At 53.1% G+C, this 15,867-nt stretch overlaps 3 protein-coding genes across 7 annotated transcripts in view; 1 reads left to right on the top strand and 2 right to left on the bottom strand.

Annotated features, from left to right (window-relative positions):
* Nucleotides 1-6: 6 nt before the first annotated feature.
* ALKBH7 (alkB homolog 7) lies at nucleotides 7-1,686 on the bottom strand. 3 transcript variants are annotated; one of them, XM_017674769.3, is made up of 4 exons: nucleotides 1,347-1,686; nucleotides 598-771; nucleotides 347-502; nucleotides 7-237 (listed from the first exon to the last, which is right to left on the bottom strand). In XM_017674769.3, the coding sequence occupies exons 1-4, from the start codon at nucleotides 1,548-1,550 to the stop codon at nucleotides 220-222; spliced, it is 552 nt and encodes a 183-aa protein (XP_017530258.3). In that variant the 5' UTR covers nucleotides 1,551-1,686; the 3' UTR covers nucleotides 7-219. The 3 variants fall into 3 exon arrangements, with proteins under 3 accessions (XP_017530258.3, XP_017530257.3, XP_073076631.1); XM_017674768.3 differs by having other exon boundaries at nucleotides 378-502; XM_073220530.1 differs by having other exon boundaries at nucleotides 1,366-1,686.
* Nucleotides 1,687-1,799: 113 nt separating this feature from the next.
* ACER1 (alkaline ceramidase 1) overlaps nucleotides 1,800-15,867 on the top strand; it is a 36,527-nt gene continuing 22,459 nt past the window's right edge. The window contains exon 1 of one of the 2 annotated variants that reach the window (XM_017674767.3): nucleotides 1,800-2,480. The gene's annotated coding sequence lies outside the window, so the exon portion shown is untranslated. Of the gene's footprint in view, nucleotides 2,481-8,699; nucleotides 8,844-15,867 lie in introns of those variants that run through there. The other variant, XM_037018546.2, reaches the window with a different exon arrangement.
* Nucleotides 4,158-8,530, bottom strand: CLPP (caseinolytic mitochondrial matrix peptidase proteolytic subunit). 2 transcript variants are annotated; one of them, XM_037018544.2, is made up of 6 exons: nucleotides 8,294-8,530; nucleotides 8,137-8,208; nucleotides 7,533-7,629; nucleotides 6,580-6,767; nucleotides 5,696-5,801; nucleotides 4,158-4,497 (listed from the first exon to the last, which is right to left on the bottom strand). In XM_037018544.2, the coding sequence occupies exons 1-6, from the start codon at nucleotides 8,477-8,479 to the stop codon at nucleotides 4,331-4,333; spliced, it is 816 nt and encodes a 271-aa protein (XP_036874439.1). In that variant the 5' UTR covers nucleotides 8,480-8,530; the 3' UTR covers nucleotides 4,158-4,330. The 2 variants fall into 2 exon arrangements, with proteins under 2 accessions (XP_036874439.1, XP_036874440.1); XM_037018545.2 differs by having other exon boundaries at nucleotides 4,158-4,408.

Here is a 15,867-nt window from a genome sequence, read left to right as displayed (position 1 = left end):
GAAGGCCAGCTTGTCCATTCTCCAAATTTATTCACAGGTAGCGTCTCTAAGAAGCTGGGGGAAGGGCGTGGTGGTCAGCAAGTCCGGGGTAGCTGCCTGGGCTCCCCTGGTCGCACCCCTTCTGGGAGGGAGCGGCAGATCACTGAGATGCGTCGGCCCCGGGGAACCCGACGCTCTCCGAAGAAGGACTGCTCATCCCGAAGGATCTCATGGGAGAAGTCATAACGCGCCGAGCCCCTGCAAGAGAGGGCAGAGGCTAAGGCTGCGCAGGGGGAGGCGGACCCTCTGCCGGGAGGGCTGAAAGGAGAAGCGGCTCCAAGTGCTGGGCGGGCCTCTGGGGACTCACTGTGGGGTGGAGCTTCCTGGCCAGGCAGTACCTGAGGATGTAGAGGGAGCCTGGCTCCAGCAGAAGCTCCAGCCACAGGGCGGGCTCCTGCGTGTGCACCAGCCGCATGACACTGGGAGACAGCAGGGACAGGCCAGCGATGGTGGCTCCGCAGAACTGCAAGAGGCAGCATGGTGGCAGGTCAGGCTCTGGCCTGGGAGCCCTTCCTCCCTCCCCGCAGCAGCAGCTCCAAGGCGCCGGCCTCTGCCCACCTTGACGCTGTCCACGTGTGGCTTGATGTAGCCCTGAGGTTCCAGGTCCAGTACATGCACCGAGGGCAGCAGGGTCTGGTCAGGGCCAAAGGCCGCCGCCTGCACGCGCTGCAGGATGGTCTGGCTTGCCTCGGACCAGCGTGACTTCTCTGTCTCTCGGAAGCCATGGATGGCCTGCACAGAGAGCCCAGGTCAAGCCAGGAATGTCTCAGGGGGAATGGGGACACAGGCCCGGCGGGGGGCATGGCAGGGTGCAAACGGCTGGTTTTCCCAGAGGACCGTAGACCCCAACCTCAACTCACAGCCTTGGTCCTATTTACCCCATGATCCTGGGTCTCAAACACAACCACTGCCCCTCTAAGTCGGGCCTCAGGCCTTTGTGCCCACCTTAAGGCTCGGCTCCAATTCAGTCCCAGATCCCGGCCCTAGAGCTGGCTCCGCCCCAGTATTCAATTCTGCCTCAGTCTCCGCCCACAACTGGATCCCACACGTCTCAGCCGGTGACCTTCCATCCCGCCCCACACCCGTTTCCGTCCCTAATGTTGGTCCTGTCCCCGCAGAAACGCCTCACTTTCAGTGCTGCCTCCATTACGGCCCTGCCCTCAGCACCAAAGTGCACTTCTCGTGGCCAATATCCGCGTGCTGCTGCAAGGCTCTGTCCCCGTCCCCCAGGTCCTGCCCCCTCCCCGCCCTCTACGCCCTGGCCCCGCCCCCACGACAAGGCCCCGCCTTCGGCGCGCCTGCCTCACCGCGTCCCAGTGGTCGTACTCGTAGCGGCGGCGGCGCAGTTCGGGCTCCAGCTCGCGGCTCAAGGTCTCTTCCTCGGCTGCGCTCAGGAAGCCAGGCCGCACCATGGCTGCGTCCCGCAGGCGACTCAGCACGACTGGGCCCGAGCCCCGCACCCAGCCCGGCCCGGGCAGCGCCCGTAGCACCTGCAGCCCACTCCCAGCCATAACCCGGAGCCGGGTCGTTGCAGCGGCCGGTCAGGGCAGCCCCGCCCCAGAGCCATTGGCTGTGGCTGCGCCGGCTCCCTCCAGCGATTGGCCTTCCCCAGAGTCCCGCCTCTTGCTCAAGGTTACTGGTTGCTGCTCAGCCTGTCCTTTCGCGCTATTGGATCCCGCGAACCTTCCTTCTCTCCCGTCATTGGACGCTATCGACCTCTGCCTCTAAGACTATTGGCTGTCCGTCCTCCAGAGGGTGGGGCGACGGTGGGATCTGGTCTGGGGTCCGAGGTCAGGGGTCATAGAAGGATTTGGGCCGAGGTCGTGGTTATGAAGTCGTCTAGGATTAGAGGTTAACTAGTCGGGTTGAGACGAAGGGGTCAAGGGTACTGAGGTCAGGGGAGTGACGTCAAGGCCATCATTAGGGCGTGGGACCAAGTTTGTGGAGTTAGGGGCTTCGGTCTGAGGTCAAAATGAGGCATCACCCATTTCCCCCCATCTACCGGGTCATTCCCGCTAGCGGGCCGGCTTCCACCCTCTAAATAAAACAAACCCCCAAATCCCTGTTCCTCTAATGCTAGAGTCGGCGTATCACTATTTTGCGCCTTTATTGGAATATTTAGTGGGTCAGACGAGACTCTTCGTGGGCTCCTAACCTGTCAACATGAGGGACAGGCCACTTCAGGGTCTCGTGGAAGCACACACCTCCAGCCAGGAGGTCACTTGCCGAAAGGTGGAACCCGAATCTGATCAGACAGATTACTTCTGAGTTACGGGAAATAACAGGGACTGCTGTCACAGCGCTGCTCGGCCCCATCATCAACTTCCAGGCGGTCGGGAAGTCCACCGACGACCCTGTTTCTCTGAGTGAATTCCAAGAAGAGAGAAGGAGGGAGAGGGACATCAAGGGGAAATCTTCAGATATCGTCAACCAGTTGCAAGGTATGTGATTTGTTTAGGTGCTGGTTTGAATAAGCTAAAGAAAGAACACTGGAGAAACTTGAACACTGGTTGAATATTTGACTGTAGTGAGTATTGTACTGTTTTTATTTTAGGCTTGAAAATTTGGGTATTATGAAACACCTAATTTTTGAAAATGAGGTGGTGTGGTCCTTTTTAAAGATGGCTTATCTTTTTAGAAGTACATTGGCCCCACTTCTCCCTCCAGCGACAGCCCCATGTTCTCTGCTTTCCTTTACAGCAAAATTCGAGAGACTTGCCTGGCTGCGATGTTCCCCTGCCCCTTCTCTATGGGTCCGCTCCAGTCTGGCTTTTGGCCCCCAAAGCCGAAAGTGCTCTTGCTTAAGGCAGCCAGGGATTCCACCGCGCCAAACCCAGTGGCCAGCTCTGGGCCTGACTGGGAAGTTAGTGACAGGCTGATGTCACCTACGTATTTATTCACAACTCTGCGCCCAGACTTGCCCATCGTCTGGGATGTCTGAGGCACATCAAACATAACATGTCCCACACCAGCTCCCGATCCCTGCCCCAAACCTCCTCCTCCCTGCGGCCCTTGCATCTCAGTTAACCGTCTCCATCTGTGTAGCTGCTTTGGGCCAAAACCTTAGAGTACTTGGAGATTACTTTCTTTCTTAAACTTCACATCCCACCTCTCAGCCCTGCCTTTAAAACCTGGATTGTTCTAACTAGTCTCCAGGTTTCTGTGCTGGCTGCTTTCTCCCACTGCTCCATTGGGGCCATTATTCTCCTGCTTTTCATTCTTCTTCTCAAAACCCTCCACGTAGTTCATAATGCGTGATCAAAACCGAAAGTTTCTGTGATGACTGCCCTTGTACTGTTCACCATGTAAGAACTTATTCACTATGTAAGAATTTGTTCTCCATGTAAGAACTTGTTCGTTATGCTTCAGAAGATTGGAGTCTGACGAGAATTAGGCTTGGGGTGGATTAATGATTGTGCATTGAGCATTGACTCCCCTATACAGAATTTTATTGTTGTTAACAACCATTTGATCAATAAATATGAGAGATGCCCTCTCAAAAAAAAAAAACAAAAAAACCGCTCCCCGGCTCACCTCAGTCCTTGCTCAGACCCACCAGGTCTTTTATGATCTGCCCTTCCTGTCCTCATCTGTCCACTCTCCCACCTGCTCACTCCACCGCAGCCTCCTCCTGATCCCTCCACATGTCAGTCACGGCCCTGCCACAGGGCCTTTGCACTTGCTATGCTCTCTGTCCAGCTGCTGTGTCCCGAGATACCAAGCTGCCTCCCTCCCTCTCCTCCTTTTAGGTCTTTGTTCAAACTTCATCTTCTCAGCAAGGCCTTTGCTGACCACCCTATCTAAAAGTGTCACGCACGTACACACACACACACACACACACACACTCTCTCTCTCTCTCTCTCTCTCTGCATACCTTGTCCCCTGATTGTTTTTAAACTGTCTACACCCTGAGGACAGGGATTTTTGTGTTCTCTTCACGATATGTCAGGGCTCCTAGAACAGTGCCTGGAATATAGTGTTTGCTCCGTAGACTTTGCTGAAGTTGGAGAGTCCAAGGTCAGGGCTTCGGGGTCAGTGCAAAAGCAGCAGGGACCTCATGAAGGGCACATGCAAGTGCCCTGTGGAGAGCAGGGAGGGAAAGCACCAAAGACCAGGAACAAAGACTACAAAGATTTAATTGAAAATCAGTGTCTCTGCCAGGATACCTGCCCTTAGGGGCACCCCTCAATCCAGAGCTCCTCAAGGGGTCCTTCCAGGCCCAGGAAGGAGGGGCAGTAGGGTGTCCAGCAGGCGCCTGGCTCAACTTTCCTCCGAGGATGGGGTCTGGCGCTCAGGTGCTTGCTGGGGCGGGTTCTGCCGCTGCAACCACCGGCTCCTTCTGCACCAGCTCAGGTTCGTCCTCACCGTCCTGGGGAGGGTGGACCAGAACCTTGTCCAAGAGGCCAAACTCCTGGGCCTCCATGGGGCTCATGTAGCGGTCCCTCTCCATGGCCGACTCTGCGGGGCAAGTGGGTGGCAGGATGTGTGTGGTTAAGATGAAGAGCCCGTATGTGCACATCCTTCTTCCCTGTGTGACCCTGGCCTTCCCCTCTCTGTGCTTCAGTTTCCCCATCTGTAAAATACCTGTTTCACTTTTTTCACTTTTTTTTTTAACTTGTTATCAAAGTATAACACACATCCAGGGAAGGACACAATTGTAAGTGGACAGTGGGAAGAATTTCAGACTGACCATCGGCCCCCATGGCCAGCACCCAGATCAAGAAACAGGACAGCGTTAGACGCCCTGACACCACCACTCTGGAGCCCACCCCCAGCCATGAACGCCTCCCACCCAAGAGTAGTCACGCTGACAGTGGCCTGATGCCAGAGATGAGCGAGGCTTGTTTTTATGCTCTAAATACGTGGGGTCATAGAGCCTTCGCTTTTTTCCACCCAGATTCATCCAGGCTGCTGGGTGCCGCTGTGGACTGCGCTATCTAGTTGCCATGCAAATAAACTGCCACCAGGGTACCTATTCTATTGACTGGGCATTTGGGGCAATGTCCCATTGGGGGTTCATATGAACAGGGCAGTTTTCAGCATTCCTGTCTGCAGCTTTGTGGGGTGCAGCTTTGTGGGTGGACGCAAGTGCTCGATTCTCTTGGTTATTTGCTGACAGTTATTCGCCGTGGGGGAACCACAGCACCTTTTGCATGTTCAGCCTCAGCCAGTAGCCCAAACGGCTTTCTGGGGCAGGTGTGCCACTTCCTCCCCGCCTGCGGTGGAGGGCGTTCCAGATGCTCCGCACTCTTGTCTGCATTCGGTGGTGTCACTATTTCCTGCTTTCAGTGTTCTGGGCTGGAACGGTCTCCCTGTGGCTGTAATTTGCCTGTGTCTAGTAACTAACGATTATTTTTAACACATCATCACAGAAGATCATGAGCCTCTTTTCTTGTTTCTTGGCCATGTACAATGTCCTTTGTTGAGGCCGCTGTTCAAACCTTTGCACTATTTCAATGACGTTTTTGTGAGGATTTTGTGAACTGGTCTTTTTAAGGTGTTTAGAACAGGGGCTTTGCAACTGGGGATGATTCCAACAACCCCATTGTCAATAATGCCGCGGTAGGGAGACCAGGCTCGGTGCAAGGCCTGGCGGGGACAGGCGTGCTGGGTAAAGTAAAGGGGGCGAGGCTGGGGCCGGGGGCAGGGCACTCACCAATCACCTGCAGGCTCTGCTTGGTGTGTTTGGCATAGATGCTGTACAGCTGCTTCCTCAGTTTCATGATCTCCTCTGCCTGGATGGCGATGTCTGTGGCTTGGCCCTGGAGGACATGCAGCCAGGGGAGGGGTGGGGCAAGAGGGGCAAGGAAGATGGAAACCGTCACTGCTCCCAGGGAGCCTGGAGATGGGGGCTCAGGAGTCTCCCCTGGGCTTCAGGCTGTGTGTTTTCAAGCAGGTGGGACAGGGCTTTGTGAGTCCCTCCACATCCTGCCTTGTCCTCACCACCCCAGGAAGGCTTCCTGTATTGATTCATTTTTTGGTTTTCTGCATGTGGGGCCTCACTCACTGGAAGGAATGACCCCTCCCAGGACAGCTAACTCGTAGAGAGCAAACAGTTCACCTACAAGCACACCTTTACATAAAGCCCCCCACCTCCTGTCTGGGGTGCTCACACTCAGGGACACTATTCCCCTTCCCTGATCACCCCAAGGCCAGGGCCAGGGCCAGACAACTCAGGCAGTCCCTACACCCTGGAGCCCGAGAAATTATTCATGCCAGTGAATCTTAAGCCCATTTATCTCGCCTCAACCGTTATTTCCCACAGAAACCACAGTAAAGCCTCCTGCCCCCTCTGCCTCCTGCCTGATCCTGGTGTGTCCCCGTGTGGCCCTGGGGTGTGCTGTGCCCCCTCCTCTTGGAAACTAACAAGCTGTCTTGTTGCTGGCAGTTCTCTCCTGATACGGTGGCCTTGCCATGTCTAAACAACAATTAACCTGCATTTTAAAACACTGACACCCCTGGACCTCTGCCCAGTCAGTCCTTCTGGCCAGACCCTGTCTCTCCTGCACCCCGAAGCAGCTCGCAGGGCCTGGCACTCACCTGGGCGCCCCCGGAGGGCTGGTGGATCATGATGCGAGAGTTGGGGAGCGAGTGGCGCATGCCTGGGGTGCCGGCGGCAAGAAGCAGGGAGCCCATGCTGGCGGCCTGGCCCACGCACCACGTGCAGATGGGGTTCAGAATGTACTGCATCGTGTCGTAGATGGCGAGGCCTGAGGTCACCATGCCACCTGTGGGCAGGAGCTCAAGTGAGGGCCTGTGCCAGCTTCTCCCACCATCCTTTCCCTATGGCAGCCCCTGGTCCTGGGGACACTGGTGGAGAAGCAGCCCTTTAATGCAGGGGTCCCAAATGCAAATACTTCCAGGGACAGGGAGGTGGCAAGAACAGGTGACACAAGTGTGGTGGGGGAAAAAGGAGAGTGCGTCCCCCAGAGTGAGCTGTGTGGCCACATGTGCACGTGGACTAAGGAGCTAGGTCTGCCAAATCTTCACGAGAAACTGGAAATCGGGAGAGTGGGGTGGGCTGAGAGTGAAGCTCCGGAGCCAGCCCGCCTGGGTATGCCCCTGGCTGGGCAGCTTATCATCTGTGTCACTCGGGCCAAGTTACCCAGCCACGACGTCCCCTCGTAGATTGGGGATAACTAAGTAGCGCCTATCCCGTGAAACCGCTGTGAGGTGAATGCCTGTAAAGTGCTTAGAAAAGTGCTGGCACAGGAGACCTTCAAAATCGGCTATTCTTTTTTCAGGGGGCATTGGGGGTGGTAGAATCTATCAATTAAAAAATGTTGGTAAAATGATACATGTGGGATCAAAGAGACAGGTCCAGCTGCCGACTCTGAACCCAGGCTAAAAAGCAAAGAACAGGCAGCTTTTAGACGTTTCAAGATGCTTTTGGGATTCTGAAGGCATCTCCACGGCCTTTTTTTCTCCAGAGAGGACATCCCTGATAGGGGGTCTCTGTCCCGAGTCACGCAGTGCAGGAAGGCCCTGCTCACCAGGGCTGTTGATGTACATGTGGATGGGCTTCTTGTTGCTCTCAGACTGTAGGAACAGCAGCTGCGCGATAACCAGGCTGGCCACACTGTCATCAATCTGCAAGTGGGGGGCGCGGGGGTGGCCCCACATGAGGGTGGTGGGGAGAGGATGGAGGGAGGCGGTTACAGGACGCGCCAGGGAACCAGCATGGGCGTCAGAGCCCAAGTAGGAAGGCCGGGAAGATTTCACGAGCCAGGAGAGGATGTGGTGGGGGTGGCTGGGGACCTAGGGGGTTTAGAGCGCAGGAAGAGGGGAGTCAGTGGGCTAAGGACACAGTAAGGCAAGGGCTCAGGAGGCTTGGGAAGAGGGATTAGAGCCCAGGAACGGGGAGGAGGATCATCGGTGAGGAAGTCAGAGATCAGAAGGTTTGAGGAAGTGGCTGGTGAACGGGGGTGGGATACTGGGGGCCAGGAGGGGGCGTCGGAGGGTCTAGGTACCCAGGAAGCGGGTGTCAGGTTGGCGCCAGAGCGGAGCCTAGTTGGAAAGTCGAGGCGGAGAGGTCAGACGGTCCAGGGGCTCCAAGCGAAGGGGCGCGTGGGGTCCGCGCCGGCGCGGGGCACTCACCGGGCCCATGACGCACACGATGCGCTCCCGCAGCAGCCGCGAGTAGATGTCGTAGGCGCGTTCGCCGCGGCCCTGGGGGAGAAAGATGGGGGTGAGGGCCCGGGTCCGGCCGCGCCGCCGGCCCCCGCTCCGGGCCGTGTCCCCGAGGCCGCCGCACCGTCTGCTCCACCACGATGGGAATGAGCGGGAGGGCGCGGGCCGCTGTCGCGTGCAGGCTCTGCTGCGGGGCCAGGCGAACCCCGGGCGTCCGCTGCGGGAAGAGGCGGGCGGCGAGGTGAGCCCCCAGCGCGGGGCACCTGCCTGTCGCCACCCGGGCCCCCCCAACCCGTATTCCGGGCCACATCCCGCCACACGACCGTCCCGGCTTCCGTCCGATGGCGGAACTACAGCTCCCGGCGCGCCTTGCGCGCGTGTTCCTGGCCCAGTGGGCCGCCCGCGAGAGGAAAGCTGGGCGGGGCAGGGGCGGGGCCAGAGGAGGAAGTGGGTCTGTGCTGAGCCCGAGAGCTGTTAGAGCCGTGGGTTCCACCTCCCTTCCCGACGCAGTCGTTGTTCCTCATTTTGCACGTCAGTTCCGTCGTACCCGCTCGGCCCCTGGCCTCAGTGAACCTCTAACCTGGTGGGGCTGACTGCAACGGAGACCTTCCCATTCATCTACGGTCGTGCGTGGCACAGAGGGCGGGACCCCAGACTCTGGGAAGAGCCCAAAGGTGGGTGGTGTGGACCAGCCTGGGGCCTCGGTGTGGAAAGGCTTCCCAGGAGGGCCGGGCATTGGAACTGGTTTTGTAGGATGGATAGGAGTTTATTAAGGGGGGAAAAGCATTCCTGGCAGAGGGAGGAGAATAGTCCAGGGACAGAAGCAGGAAAGTTTCCGGTAACCATTTGGGGCCTCTCTTTTTCCATGTCATCTCAAAAGCGGACTTTTAAAAATCTTTCAGCTCGCATGTCACCTTCTCAGAACTGTCCCCGATTTTGTCCCCAGAGCCTAGAAAGGTGTCTGGCACACAGTAGGTGTTCACCAACTACACTTTGAACCAAGAGATGAAGAGGTGATAAGGATGTAGGTTAAGAGCTGATGGTCTTGTCAACAGCTCCCCACGTGCTGCACCCACTTAACCCGCTGGGCCTGAAGGGTCTTATCTGAAGATGGCAATGATCAAATCCACCTCGCAGGGAAGGACTGAATGATACCGGCTGCTGAGGCAGCGTATTAAGCCACCTGAGCTCAAGCCTGGGCTCTGCTCCTCACCAGCTGTGTGTCCCTGAGCCTCTGTGTCCCATCTGTGAAATGAGGATAATAAATCCTAGGGTTCTTGTGCACAAGGTCCTCCAAATGGGTCCTGAACCATAGGAAGTGCGTAGTTTGTATTAGCAACTGATAATATTAATTATTGATGTATTAGACCAGGAACCATGGGGGTCCAAGAAGTCCTCCTAAATGAGGGTCCATTTGAAGTGGGTTTTGACACATAGGTAGGAGTTCACTAGAGAGCCAAAACCTTGGTGCTGGTCTCTAAAACTGATTCTGGGTGCCCTGATAAGGGTGGTTTTTGTCCCCTCCATGCTCGCAGTGAGGCCCAGTCGAATGGGGAGATGGAAGGCACAGACACTCCTGCCTATGGAATCAGGGGCAAGACCTGGAGAAGGACATGGGAGTAGAAGAGGTTGGAGGAGGCCTTGGAGGCACCCCTGGCAGAAGGCCCAGATCCAGGCCTCACTGGTGGGGATTGCGGGGTGGTGGTGGTGAGCTGGCATTTGGGCACTGGGAGTGGCATGTCCCCAGCAGGGGCAGAGGAGGCAGGTGGGCAGCATGGGCTGTGCCAGTTTCTGTTGTGAGTCAGGTGGGTTGCCCTGCCCAACCGGTTCCCCTAGGGCTGGAGCTCCCACCCTGCCCCAGGGAGAAGGGCTGGGCCATCAGATGCCACAGCCCCCGCAGTCCCTGACCTGGGCATGTCCCCTCTCCGCTGGCCCTCACTGCCTCCGTTGTTGCACCGGCTCTGTCTGTCCAGAGTTCAACTACTTTTCACCTTCTCCATCCTTTTTAATCGCCCTTGAGAATGTGCTCCTCACTGGTCCAGCATCACCCTGGCCCACTGCACCACTGCTACTTTTTCATTCACAGCCTGAGTGATCCTCTAAAAGCTAACTGAACCATGTCCCTCCCTTGCCTGAGATCTTCCCAGTCACCCCTGCTGACCTCTGTTCCCAGCTCCTTCCACCCTCCCTCCCTCCCTGGGCTCCAGCAGCAACTTGGGCTGGCTTTTTTTTCCTCAAATGAAGCTCCATCCAGCTTTTGCTTCTTGAATTGAACTCCTTCCAACACATAAATGTCTGTTCAAACGTCACCTCCTTAGAGAAGCCTTCCCTGATTCCTCTTGCTGGAACGTTTGCCTTTTTTAACTGGCTACCCAAAACAGGTCCATCAATTCATTCATTTCCCTCTTTATTGTCTGTGGGATGTGAGCTCCAGGGGCCAGATGCTCTGTGGTCTTACTCAGCTTTGTGGGTCTTGGGACGGTATTTATTAAATCTTTTTTATTACAATTCAAGGAGAAATACATCTTATATAATGTCCAAGTACACAAAAACACAAAAATTTTATGAAATGATACTTACCTTTACTTTGAGCAATGCCTTCTGATATTTCCTATTTTATCTATCCTATGTCATTTATTAAATATTGGGGTTTCTCAGCCTTGGAACTATTGACTCTCTGGGTTGGATAAATCTTTGTGGGGGCGCCATTCCGTGTGTCATAGGATGCTGAACGAACAACATCCCTGGCCAGCACCCACTCGATGTCAATAGCAACTCCCTGCCTCCATCATAACAACCAAAAATGTCTCGTACATTGCCAAGGGTCATCCGAGAGGGCAGAATTGCTCCCAGTTAAAAAATCACTTCTCATAGTAGGTAGTGACCTGAAATAGCAGAAACAAACAAACAAAAAACACACACAAAAAAACCCAGCTTTTGAACAGAACATGACATATTGTAGACGCTCAAATATTTAATATGTGCCTTATTCCTCCAAATTTTGTTTGCTCAGAACTTTCAGAAGGAAGAAGTATTTTGATTCCTGGCTGCAAATTAGCTCATCCCACCCACTCCTTCTAGGCTGTCCGCCATAGTGAGAGAGAGAAGCTCCGATCACTGTTACCTTTTCTGAGATGAATGCAAAACAGCCTTATTAAACTGACAGAAACTGAAAATTTAAGAAAGAAATGGAAACGCTCAGGGCTGTAGAGACTAGATAAATGGGTACTCCCACAAATGGCCGGTGGACATTACCACGACTAATCTGGAAACTAAGTTGACACCAAATTTTAAATTCTCACAGTCCCCTTCTAGTTATTAATTTTTAGGAAGTGATCCAAGGAGATTATGAAGATTTCACTGCAGGCTTTTTATGGCAGGGCTGTTTATACACCTGTTGTTTCAGTTAGCTCTTACTGCGTACAAATCCCTCCCATACACTTAGGCGTTTAAAACAGCCGCAGTTTGTTATTTGTCGCTATCTGGGAATGTGGCCCGGGCTCAGCTAAGTGCTTGTTGTCTCCATGGGGTTTGCTGGGGTGGGAAGAGCCACGTGAACATCCTGTGGTCATGTGTCTGAGCTCAGCTGGGCTGGCTGGACGTCTCTCCACGTGGCTGCTTGGGCTTCCTCACAGAATGGTGGTCTTTACTGCTCACACGGTAACCAGCTTCTTCTTAAAAGCTTGGCCCAGAAATCATGTGGCAGCCCTTCTGTTACATTCTGTCAGTCAGAGCAAGTCACTTCGCCCAACCTAGACTCAAGGGCAGGGGGAGGGGATGTCGCCTCTTGGTGTGAGGAGGGGTGGGGGCACAGGAGATAGGAGGAGGTGACCGTGGCTATCTCCGGAGACCGACTGCCACACTGACATTAGCAAGGAATTGGACGTATGTGTCTAGAAAGAGGGGCCTGATTAAATCATCTAAATTTCTAAATTAATAAAAAAAGATCAAGTATCCATGGTGGAATATGACTGATATTTATTGAGTGCCAGCTCTGATCTAGGGTTTATTAGTTAGGTATGGCTTCAAGGGAGGGGAGCCCCAAAGCGCCAGCAACTGAGGATAGAAATGTCTTTCTCTCCAAGTCATAGTCTGGAGGTGGGCACCCAGGGTGGGCAGGGTGGCGCTGCACCGTAAGTCTCCAGAGACCTCCTTCCACTCACCCCTCCACCATCCCTAGGCTGGGGGCCCTCCTCACCTTCCAAGAGCTGGGTGGAAGGGAGGAAAGAACAGGCAGAGGGTGCATGCCAGTCACTGCAGGCAGGCTGCCACCCACCCTCCACTTTTTTGGGGGCTGCATGGCATTCCACTCTGTAGAAGACCCATCATTTATTTCACCAGCCCCTTGTTGATGGGTGTCTTGGTTGTGATGAAAGATTTCCTTTTTCTCTTATCAGATTTGTCTTTTAAAGAGACCCCTGTCCTTGGAGAGTCCCTCGGCTCAGTCCTTGATCTTCTTTATTCACATGCACTCAGTCATCTCCTCTGGTGTCCTGGCTTTAAATTCACGCATGTAATGCTTCCCAGCTTTATCTCTTCTGAGCTCCAGACCTCCCTCCCTCCCTCCCACCTACCCTTGGATGTCTAAATAGGCACCTCAAAATGAACATGTTTGAATGAATTATTAATCGCAGTCCCCAGCCCTATGCCTGCTTCTTCTTCCTTCCACTTGCTCCTGCCAAAAAACGTGACATCATCCTTGCTCTCTGTCCTCACGGTACCCAAAATCTGTTGGCTGATCCCAGGGGCTCAGCCTCCCAAGGTTAGCTAGAACTCAGTCCCTCCTTGCCTGTCCACACTGCCCCCTGCCCCATGCCTCCTCCCTTGCCTGGACAGCTGCCGTCACCTCCTCCTGTGCATCCCGGCTTGCACTCCTGCCCTCCTGCATGCCCCTCTCCCCGCATCGGCCAGAGGAAGCCTTCAAAAACTAAAAGCTGAGCTCATGTCATTCTTGGGATCCTTCTATGGCTTCCTGCCACAGTCACCTCAAAATCCTAAGAACTGTCCACACCACTCTACACAATCTGATAGGTGTTCCCTCTGGCCCCGTAACTGTCGGACTTAACCACCTTCCCCTCTGCCCCTCGCTTATTCTGCTCCAGCCACACAGGCCCCCTGACCAGCAGGCACATCCTAACCCAGGGCCTTCGCATGGGCTATTCCCTCTGCCTAAAATGCTCTTCCCGCCCATGGCTCCCTCCCACCACCATCAAGTCCATGCTCACCTTCTGACGCTTCTATTTAAAGTCAAAGATCCCACTCTGGCACTTGAAAAGATGCTTCCCATCACTAATCATCAGGGAAATGCAAATTAAAACCTCAGTGAACTACCACCTCACACCAGTTAGAATAGCCACTGTCCAAAAGACAGGAAACAACAAATGCTGGCAAGGATGTAGAGAAATAGGAACCCTCTTACACTGTTGGTGGGACTGAAAATTGGTGCAACTGCTGTGGAAAGCAGTACGGATGTTCCTCAAAATACCAAAAATAGAAATAGCATTTGACCCAGGAATCCCACTCCTAAGAATTTACCCAAAGAAAACAAAATCCATGATTCAAAAAGATACATGCATCCTATGTTTATCTCTGCACTGTTTGCAATAGCCAAGATATGGAAGCAACCTAAGTGTCCATCAGTAGACGAATGGATAAAGAAGATGTGGTGCATATACACAATGGAATATTATTCAGCCATAAAAAGAAAAGAAATCCTGCCATTTGCAACAACATGGATGGAGCTAGAGGGTATTATGCTCAGTGAAATAAGCCAGATGGATAAAGGCAAATACCATATGATTTCACTTATTTGTGGAATATAAAAACAAAGCAAAACAGAAGGAACAAAAACAGCATTAGACTCATAGACACTGAGAAGTGAGTAGTGGTTATGAAGAGGGAGGGCTGTGGGCAGGGGTGGGATGAGGGGGAGGTGGACTGTTGAACCACTGTGATGTACATTTGATAAGAACAAATAAAAGACTCTACCCTCATCTCCTCGCACACCTTATCGCTGTTTTCTGCTTTATTTTTCTTGACACAGAATTTGTTAGCAGAGTACCTCATACTCAGAGCATGCTTCATGGCCAGCAGTGTCACCGTTAGCCGGTTCTTGTTAAATATGCACTCTTAGGCTACGCCCCAGACCCGCCGAATAGGAATTTGCCTGTCCACAGAATTGCCAGGCGATCCAGATGGGCACTGGCGTTGGAGAAGGGCTCTCATACTATACGTTTAATGCTTATTTTGTTTACTGTCTGTCTCCTCTGCTGATATGTAAGCCCACCAGAGCAAGGATTTTTCTCCACTTCCTTTAACCGCTTACTTCAGCATCTCAGACAGCGTTTGGCACATAGTGGGCACTCAGTGAGCACTTATTCAATCAACAAGGGAACGGTAATGGGTGGAGAGTGGGTGTGTGAGGTAATGGTGGGGGCAGATGCGCCAGTCATGGTTGTTGGTCAAAAGCAACAGAAATTGTCATAAGCAAAAGGAATCCTGTAGATACTAGAGATTTCCATTTTAAGGGTACAGCTTGATTAATTTGGGCAGATCTGCATAACCACCATGCTACTCCAATCAAGATAGAGAACATTTCTGTCAGCCCCAAAAGATGTGTTCAGTACCTTTGCAGTCAGCCCTCTCCTATCCTCATCCCCAACCACTGATCTGATTTCTGTCACTCTAGATTAGATTTCCCTCTACTAGAATGTTGTATAAGTGGCATCATATGGAATACAGTCTTTGGTGACTGGCTCCTTTCATTCAGCATAATAATCTTGAAATTCACAGTGCTATTGTGTGTATTCGTTGGTTCATTCTTTTTCATGGCTGAATAATATTCCATGCTGTGGATGTGCTGGAGTTTCATCTGTTCATGAGCTGATAGACATTTGGGTCATTTCCAGCTTGGGGCTCTCACAAATAAAGCTGCTGTGAACATTTGTGTCCGAGACTTTGTGGAAACATACATTTTTGCATCTCTTGGGTAAATACCGAATGTGGAATGGCTGGATCATATGGAAGATGTGTATTTAACTTTTGGAGAAGCTGCCAAATCATTTTCCGAAGTGGTTGCACCATTTTACAGGCCCACCAGCAACGTATGAGAGTTCCAGTTGCTCCACTTCATCAGTATGACTTTGTATGGACAGTGGTTGTCTTCAAATCTTAGTTCTTGCAATGGTGTGCTGCCGTATCTCACTGTGGTTACGCTATTCTTTTCCCCTCTGACTAATGATTGTGAGCATCTTTTCACGTGCCTTTTGGCCATCTCTACATCTTTTGCGAAGCATCAGTGTGGAGCCCTTTGCATTTTGTCTGCCTTCTTCTTCTTAAACTGTAAGAGTTCTTTATATATTGTGGCCATAAGTCCTTCATCAGATACATATTTCCAGATATCTCCTTCCAGTTAATGGAATGCCTTTTCATTTTTTAATGGCCCTCCTCAAATCTTGAACTGCTTCCGTTGTGCACCCCCCAGAAAGTCACAGTCCTTCCACAGCAAAACTCCCTAGGTTCTCAACCTGTCCTCAGAACACTGCCTTCACCTATTTCCCCCAACAGAAACCTGGCTGCCTCCTGAGGACTGTAAGCTCCTAAATCGTGGCTCTTTGCCCTCCCTGCTCCCTGAGCTCTTGCCGCTGTTGGGGTGAGGTAGGTGTCCTGGTTCCATCTTTGCTTCTGACTCTTCCCTGA

The sequence above is a fragment of the Manis javanica genome, chromosome 13 (assembly GCF_040802235.1).
Source record: "Manis javanica isolate MJ-LG chromosome 13, MJ_LKY, whole genome shotgun sequence".
Classification (NCBI taxonomy): Eukaryota; Metazoa; Chordata; class Mammalia; order Pholidota; family Manidae; genus Manis; species Manis javanica.
Note: the sequence above shows the minus strand (reverse complement) of the source record. Positions and strands in the feature narration are given on the sequence as shown.

What these genes read in the sequence shown, in the direction of transcription:
- ALKBH7 (XM_073220530.1), bottom strand. Translation starts at nt 1,550, where the DNA reads ATGGCTGGGAGTGGGCTGCAGGTGCTACGGGCGCTGCCCGGGCCGGGC. An exon ending in CACACGTGGACAGCGTCAAG is followed by an intron (nt 503 to 597) that starts GTGGGCAGAGGC and finishes TGCCTCTTGCAG; the next exon opens with TTCTGCGGAGCCACCATCGC. An exon ending in CCAGGAAGCTCCACCCCACA is followed by an intron (nt 238 to 346) that starts GTGAGTCCCCAG and finishes CCTCTCTTGCAG; the next exon opens with GGGCTCGGCGCGTTATGACT.
- CLPP (XM_037018544.2), bottom strand. Translation starts at nt 8,479, where the DNA reads ATGTGGCCCGGAATACGGGTTGGGGGGGCCCGGGTGGCGACAGGCAGG. An exon ending in CCATCGTGGTGGAGCAGACG is followed by an intron (nt 8,209 to 8,293) that starts GTGCGGCGGCCT and finishes TTTCTCCCCCAG; the next exon opens with GGCCGCGGCGAACGCGCCTA. An exon ending in TCGTGTGCGTCATGGGCCCG is followed by an intron (nt 7,630 to 8,136) that starts GTGAGTGCCCCG and finishes CCCCACTTGCAG; the next exon opens with ATTGATGACAGTGTGGCCAG.